General features: G+C 45.8%; 1 protein-coding gene across 5 annotated transcripts in view; it reads left to right on the top strand.

Moving 5' to 3' along the window:
* The window catches only part of GRIA1 (glutamate receptor, ionotropic, AMPA 1), a 132474-nt gene that overhangs the window by 123476 nt on the left and 1498 nt on the right, over window positions 1–7500 (top strand). For all 5 annotated transcript variants that reach the window (XM_009322621.1, XM_009322620.1, XM_009322622.1 and 2 more), the window contains one exon: window positions 6064–6198. In XM_009322621.1, coding sequence (XP_009320896.1) covers window positions 6064–6198 — 135 coding nt within the window. The remainder of the gene's footprint in view (window positions 1–6063; window positions 6199–7500) is intronic.

Here is a 7500-nt window from a genome sequence, read left to right as displayed (position 1 = left end):
TAACCAATAGGGACAGAAACAGAAGGTTTGGGACACATGGGTTTATGTGGATCATGACCTCAATATTGATCACGTTATTTACATGTGCTTGAAAAACACGATCACACACATGTGAATCACATGTGAATAAATGAGATTGGATCCTAAAGTCATGAGAGCTGCTTGAAACTCCATGTGTGAAACCAGTAGGCACAAGCCTTAAAACCGTGTAAGCTTTTAATGGGAGCGGAAGATCGCAGTGAAGAGTCTCGGCTGTTACGCAAAAGGGTTGCATTGCTGTTCCTTGCTCAGCATCTGCACCATGTCTGCAACAGCAGCACAATATGAAACAACAGTAAGAGAAATCAACATTAACATCACCAGAACCCCTCTCCCACCTACAGAAAGACCAAGCAATTGCATTGCTCACTTGTTCTCATGAATGCAGCCAGGCAAACATACCCACATATTGCCCACCTGGGTTTTATCCATTTTTGCTTCTTGGTCTCTTTTTCACCTACCGCAAACAAGCGGAGCTGCCCAGCTGCTGCATGAGCAGTTCCTCCCCCTTTCCCTGTGGTGCTCTCGGTGCCGGGGATGAGGCACGCCAGGCAGGGCTGAGCACCAGGCACAGCTTCCCCCATCCTGCCCAAGATGGGCACACCCACCTGCACTTTGGGGGCAAAAGCCGGACCACGCACCTCTCCTCTAATAGCCAAGGTTCAGAGCAAAGCTTGAGAGGTTGGAGGCCATTTCATATCTTTCCTCCCACAGGCATGACAAAACCTTCCCATTTCTGTCTATTGTTGAGCTTAGCTTAGTTTGCAGTTAGAGGACTTTCAGAAGGATAAATGTATGCTAATGAAGAGGGGTGAGGGGCTAGCTGGATTTAAGGTTTGTATCCAAGGTTTCTAGCCAGAGTCAAGTAAAACCTCTGGTGTTTCCCAGACTTATGTTCATTGGCCCCAGATGATGTTCCATGCCTGTAGCTGACTTCTGTAAATCCTATTTTTAATCTGTTTACCTATCTATTGCCCACCTAGTTTTTTATCCAGAGAAATCCCTATAAAGAAACAGTAGATACATTAGTGGATCTGAACTAAAACTCCTGCTTTGGTGAATATTTGGGTATGTTATGCCATCCCAGGAGGTGCTGGGCAGCTGTGCTCAGGGGCTGTTGATCCAGGACCACCACAGCCCCAGCTGCATTGCCAGACAGTGGGAAATCCCAGGCAGTTTCCTGCACGGGGTGGCAATGTTTCCCTGCAGTAAACCCATGGCAGCCACCCCTTCCCACAGGCTCGAGGTTTCTCCATGCACACGCACCTCCAGCACTTCACATAGCTAGAAACCATCCACCAATTCCTGGTCCTGTCTCCCAGCCTTCCTGCACTCCCCCTCTACTTGCCACAGCAGAAATAAGCCCAGAGGAGAGACAGATACTCTAATTAGGCGGTTCCCTGGAAGGATCCCATTTTATGAACAAGCACAGGGTGGACAGCTTTTTTTGCAGGCTATGAAATGTGCTGTGGGCTTGAAAGGGATGCCTTGGGTTGTTGGAGGGTAATGACAAGGTGGACACTAAATGTCAGGGCAGATGGATGTGATTCTTCTCTTCCCTGGGGCTTTTGCAAGGCAATGGGAGAAAGGAAGTTTTTTTCCAGACCAGGATGGCAAGGTGCAACCTGTTTGCAGGGGCAGCCAGATCACTTCATGCAATTAAAGGACCTTCATCAAAGCCACAGGGATCTCCCAATTCTCTTCTCCAGCTGCAAGAATTGTGCTTTTGTTTAAAAAAACAATAAAAAACAGGAAACAAATCCTGCTATTGCCTTGACCTGCCTTTGCAGGGAATTGGCTGGTTCTCAAACCAAAAGTGTCTTTTCACGCTGGGCAGCCTCATCCCCACAGCTGGCCATCCATGTGCTCCTACCCATCCCCTGGCAGACCCACAGCAGCACTCAGAATCGATGGCCAGTGCTATATGTCCTTCATTGTTGAGCTTCAGACCTTGCCCCAGTGAAGTCAGCCCAACGTTTCGTGTAAAAGCTCAACTTCTGGAACTACCACCTGCTCTAAGGACAGTTCATCTTCTATGGAGACCGCAACAACTTGAGGTGCCATCACCCTGTGCTGCCAACGGGCTCTGGTCATGCAGGGTAAAAGAAAGGACCAGCCCTGCTGGAAACTGGGCAAATTTGGCCTTAATGCCTTTCAGCCAAGGAAGATAAATAATGACAAAGAGGATGACGGACACGGTGCCACGTTTGAGTTGAACAGACGGGAAGGTGCCCGGTTGCTGCGGCAACAAGGCTGGGCTTTCGGAAAGATGGGTTTTTCTTTCTCTTTTCACATGCCAATCTCCCCCCCACGTCAGCACTCTGCCGCTGCGGGAGACGAGCGGTGACATTTACACTCCCACTAACAAGCTGGTTCGGTGATGGGCAGCTCTGCGGGAGAGCATCTGGTGTCACAGAGCCCGAGCAGAGAGGAAGGGAGAGTCCTCTCAAGCAGTTAGCATAATTTGGGACTTTTTATTATTATTATGAGCATTATTAGGGCAGGAGTGTGCATGGAAACAGCAGGCAAAGCCTCGGTGGGGCACACAGTGTTTCCTACCATTTGTGTGGGTCTGGTCCTGCAGCCGATGGGAGCAATGAGATACCACTCCCGCCCAGAGAACGTCTCTGCATGTCCTGCTGGGAGAGGGAAGGAAACAAAAAGGAAAAGGAGAGGATGAGCAAGAAGTCAAGCGACACCACAGGAGCAATTTCACGTCTCAGCCTGGCTCATGATAGCAGGCTGTGTCATCAGCCGTGCCCCTGCAGTTCGGTGTTCCTCAGTGCCCTGCTGAAGCTGCCCATGTCTTTGGCTCCTTGGGAGGAGCCTTGTTATGGTGGCAGAGGGGAAGCTCAGGCTGCTCTGTCCCTCCTGGCAGGTTTGCCCACCGCTGTGCCTCACTATGCTTTCCTTTGCCTTCTGGATAAAACAACTTTCAGTTCACCCAAATTGTCCCAATAATAATAGTAATAGTAGTAATAACAGTAATAATAGTAATAATAATAAAAGCAATAATAATAATGTTACTGCAAAGTAAATGCAAGAAAAATACAACAGCTCTGAAATTAGTTGTATGAAATAGTGGTGCAGGAAACTGCTTTGTGTCATCTCCTCTCTCTTACTGGTTGATTTGCTGCTGGCATCAGGAAGAAAGTGGAAATTAAGATCCAGCAGCCTTTCCTGGCTGCCAGACCACTCTGCCATTGCAGCCGGCTGAGAAGGTGCCCTGTTGGATCATGACTGCCAAACTGGGGGTGGAAATACAACAATATTGTGGCCAATAAAACTTGAAATTTGTGTATTCCCATGCCCGGCAGAGCCAAGGAAGCCAGATTTCCTAAGGATCTGTGGCCGCAAGTCAAGGACCCCTGTGGAGTATCTGATGCCTAGTATGGATTGCGCTGATACATTTATTTGAGTGAGAGCATTAATAGGTTTTCTCTTCTCTACAGTGTCATTCTTTTTCACAAAGCTTGGAGGTTCCTGATATCTTGGAGATCTTCACCCTTCTGTCAAATCAAGGTGAAAGTATGGGCTGAAAATTATTAGTAAGATGCAGACAAATAGTCTGCTCCACCTCCTTGCCTGTCCCCATCCTTCCTTCTGAGCGCAGAACATGTGCTAATCAGCCACTTTTCATTAAGAAGCCAGGCTAAAAGATTAGGATGTCAAGGAGGGCAGCCCTCCACTAGTGTCTTTGTCCTTCCCTGAAGCTGGTGCAGCCCCTTCAGACTGAATTTGAAGAGGCAAAGTACCTGATGTGTTGTAACTCAATTTTCTCAGAGTAATTGCTCCACTTTTTTAAATCTTCACTAAAAAACTCCCTACATATTTCAGCTGGTGCTTAAAAGTATACCCAGTAATCTGCAGAGAAGAGATGACTGAACAAATGTACAGTCAAGCCTGGGGGAAAAAATGTACGAAGGCAGATTATAAAAGACCAGATAAATAATCCTTCAAATATGGAAACTGCAGAAATTAAGAGGATATTTGCAGAAATTTCTCATTACAGAGAGCACACAGGAAGCATCAGCAAGATTACAGACTGGCCAGTGTATGAAGGTTATACAAGGGAGAAACCAAACCTGTCCACCAGTGGCGACCATCACGTCTGCAGCGGTGCAACGCACGCAGGGACAGCGGCGAATCTCTTGGCAGCGATGTCAATCAGCGAAGCATGGAAAATGAGATCACTTGTGGAGTTTTTTCCAGTGACCAAAACTCTATAGGGGTTACCCCTAACCAAACCTCAGCATCTTTCAGCAGAAGGTTCAGGATGGAAAGTTCCTCCCTGTGGCACTAGAGCCTGCAGTGAGAGCTCCAGCTGAGCAGAAGCTTTGCAGCTCACATGGGTAGTGGGACCAGATGAAGGAGCAGTAGAAAGAAAAACTTTTTTTTAGTATTCTTGACTGGAACCCCCTTTTCTATTAAAAAAAAAAAAAAGTTAAGTTCTCTTCTGTAACAGGAGGGGTTTTTTTATTTTGAAAATTGAAATGTTTTCATGCTAATACTGCAAAAGACAGAATCCTTTTGCAAAACGTACTTGCCTGAAGGACAGTGCTGGTGCCAGGCAGAGTGCTCTTGAATCAAAACCTTCCATGCTCATGTTGATGTTTGGTTTTGGATCCTTTCAACATCATTTCAATATAGTTTTCTGCTTCCTGAATCCTTGGTCTTCCCAAAAAGTGTGGGTTGCTTATTGTAAAACCTGCCAAGCAAAGCAAGTGAATCAACTGTCCTACAAGGGCAAGGAACAAGCTGTGCCACCCACCAGTCCACATGTCCATGGAGTAGCAGGGAACACCATGAACCATGCAGAGGCTTCATTCCCAACTGCAGACACTTCTACAGGCATAAATATTATTCTTTAACTGTGTGGCTGCATCTCAAATGATCCATATGTAATTTTCCTCCCATGTCCAGGGAGTGGGGCTGTCAATGCTGGTCAGACCCTGGTCACTCCAACAGATTTGCGCTGACCTGTTGGGTTTGCCCTGGTGACTCTGTACCAGCAAATAGGTATTGAGTCGATATTGCAGAGCAGCGACAAGCATGGAGCAGGGAACCTCTGTCTGATTGCACTATAGAGAAAGCGTGTCCTAGAAACAGGAGCCTGGTACACAGAGCTGAGCCAAGCTTTTGGGTCCTGCTGCTGCCCAGATTATCCCAACACCCCAACTCCACCTGGTCAGCATGGAGGAGAAGGTTTTGAGAGCTGCACCGAGTGACATCAGGGTTAGATGTGGGGACTCGGTTTCCCTAGCAGTGAAATGAATCTTTCTGAGACTCGCCTCTTCCCCAGAGAGCCATGACGATTCATTAGGCAATTGTAGAATCACAATGTAGCTGCTGACTGTGAGTTGCGGTCCATTAATAGCCCTATTTATTGCCAACCAAATAATTAGCTTAGACATGCATCAACGGGTCTTGATTGCATATGAAATAACTGCCTTATTACACAGAAATCAAATGCGTTTCTGAGGACAGCTCAGGTGTCACCTCAACCTCAGTATTGAAGAGGAAATGAAAAAAAAAAGAAAAAAACCCAGCCATTTCTATGTGTTGCTCAGCAACAGAATTTGCGGGGGAAACAATCTAGGAATGAAGGAATGAGCATTTCCAAGAGAACGGGTTATTTCAGGCGAGACATCAGGGACAAGCAAATATCACAGAGGCGGAAAACTTTTTTTTTCCTCCTTTAATCAATAATTTAAACTAGGCATTTTGGGTAAAATAAGCATTTAAGTTAGCTGATTGAAAAACGTAGATCCCAAACCTTTACAAAGAGTCACATTCCTGAAGAAATGTTTATTTGTTTGTGTGAGGGAAATACTAGATTTACTAGACACCGAATTCAAAATTGAAAATGCTCTTAGAAATGTCACCTGTTCATTTAAAGAGGGAGATGATGTAATGCCATCGTTGCTATATTGTGCAGCATCCCTCCTGGAGCAATCTCATGTTAATTTTGTTGTTCTCCTTCCCATGTGCCCTCCCCTCCCTCCCTTCTCCTTTCTCTTCTAGGACAAGACGAGCGCGCTGAGTCTCAGCAATGTGGCGGGGGTTTTCTATATCCTCATCGGTGGGCTCGGACTAGCCATGCTGGTTGCCTTAATCGAGTTTTGTTACAAGTCCAGAAGTGAATCAAAGCGGATGAAGGTGGCAACCCATTCCCCGGCCTTTCACACCTTCTCTCTGATCCTACCCTGACTCCAAAGCTGCCTTCAGAGACGGATGTAGCCCAGCCCATGGGTGGAAAGCCAAGACATAGGGATAACGAAGTGACTGTGTCACTCGACTTGCTAGAAAGGAATAGGAGCATCAGAGGAAGCTAAAAGAGGGTCAAGTGGGCCGTAGCGGGGAGCTGATGCAAGATCAGACATGTGGCATAATGCTAGTTCAAAATCCACATATAGAGCAAAATCATAGCACAAACAGTAACAGGAGCACATTGCCATTCCTTAAGTTAAAGAAAGCAGACTATGGCAATGCGTGTGCAGCATGGATGAATTGTGCTGGGGTTGGTGCAATACAGCCGTTACTGCAAAAAAAAAAAAAAAAAATCCCCAAACCCAAGCAGCTAACAGCAAGATAAAACTGGGGTAGTGCGGTAATGAATCAGATCCTGTTGTTCCCTTTGCTGGCACCCTGCTGGCACTATTTGCAGGTTGGCAACAGTGATACATGCTCAGAGCGTTGTTGCCCTGGAATGGATGGCGTGGGTCTCCAAATTCAGAATTATGGGTCCTCTTAGAGAGAAATTGGCCTCTAATGTCTCCTGTAATGTGTTTTTTTTTTCTCCACCCTGTTATGGTCTTGCAGAAGCATACTTCCTATGACCCAGGAGATTTGTTTCAGCCCTAAATTCTGGTGTGCCTAAATTTCAGAGTGTCATGTCAAGAGTGGATTAGATTTGAAAGCCTCGGGGATACACATTTAATGCAGCATCTGTGGAACAAGTACATCTTGACTCAGATGACTAGCAGAGGCGATCCCTTATACAGACACCATTGTGTACAAGGGTGCAGTGGGATCTGTGCTGTAAGAGTAACACATCCCTTTTCTTCCTCATCTTGACCTCTCCCGTGAGCATGGAAGTTGGTATGAGTATATGAAGTATGCGGTGAGTTTCATAAAATTTAGAGAGATTTTCACTTCCCTGAAACTTACCCAGAATCAAAAGGAAAATAAGCAATCATTTCTTTGGTTTTTATGTCACCATTTCACAACATGCTTAATGTTTTGTCAGCAATAACAACATTCCTAATTCACTGAAAATGTGCAATAGCTCTTTTCCCATTGAGGTTCAGAAAATTCTACAAGCAATGAGAGGTACATTGAGCACAGGGGTAAGATAATGCAAGCAATTAATGTCCCTGAATATACAAAAATTAAATTAAAATTGCTGTCTACACTGTAAAGCTAAGTATGTCACAAATACACTGTGAAGGAGTGTCAGAA

This window comes from Pygoscelis adeliae, unplaced genomic scaffold, assembly GCF_000699105.1.
Source record: "Pygoscelis adeliae isolate BGI_AS28 unplaced genomic scaffold, ASM69910v1 Scaffold34, whole genome shotgun sequence".
NCBI lineage: Eukaryota > Metazoa > Chordata > Aves > Sphenisciformes > Spheniscidae > Pygoscelis > Pygoscelis adeliae.
This window is presented reverse-complemented; position numbering and strand designations above follow the sequence as displayed.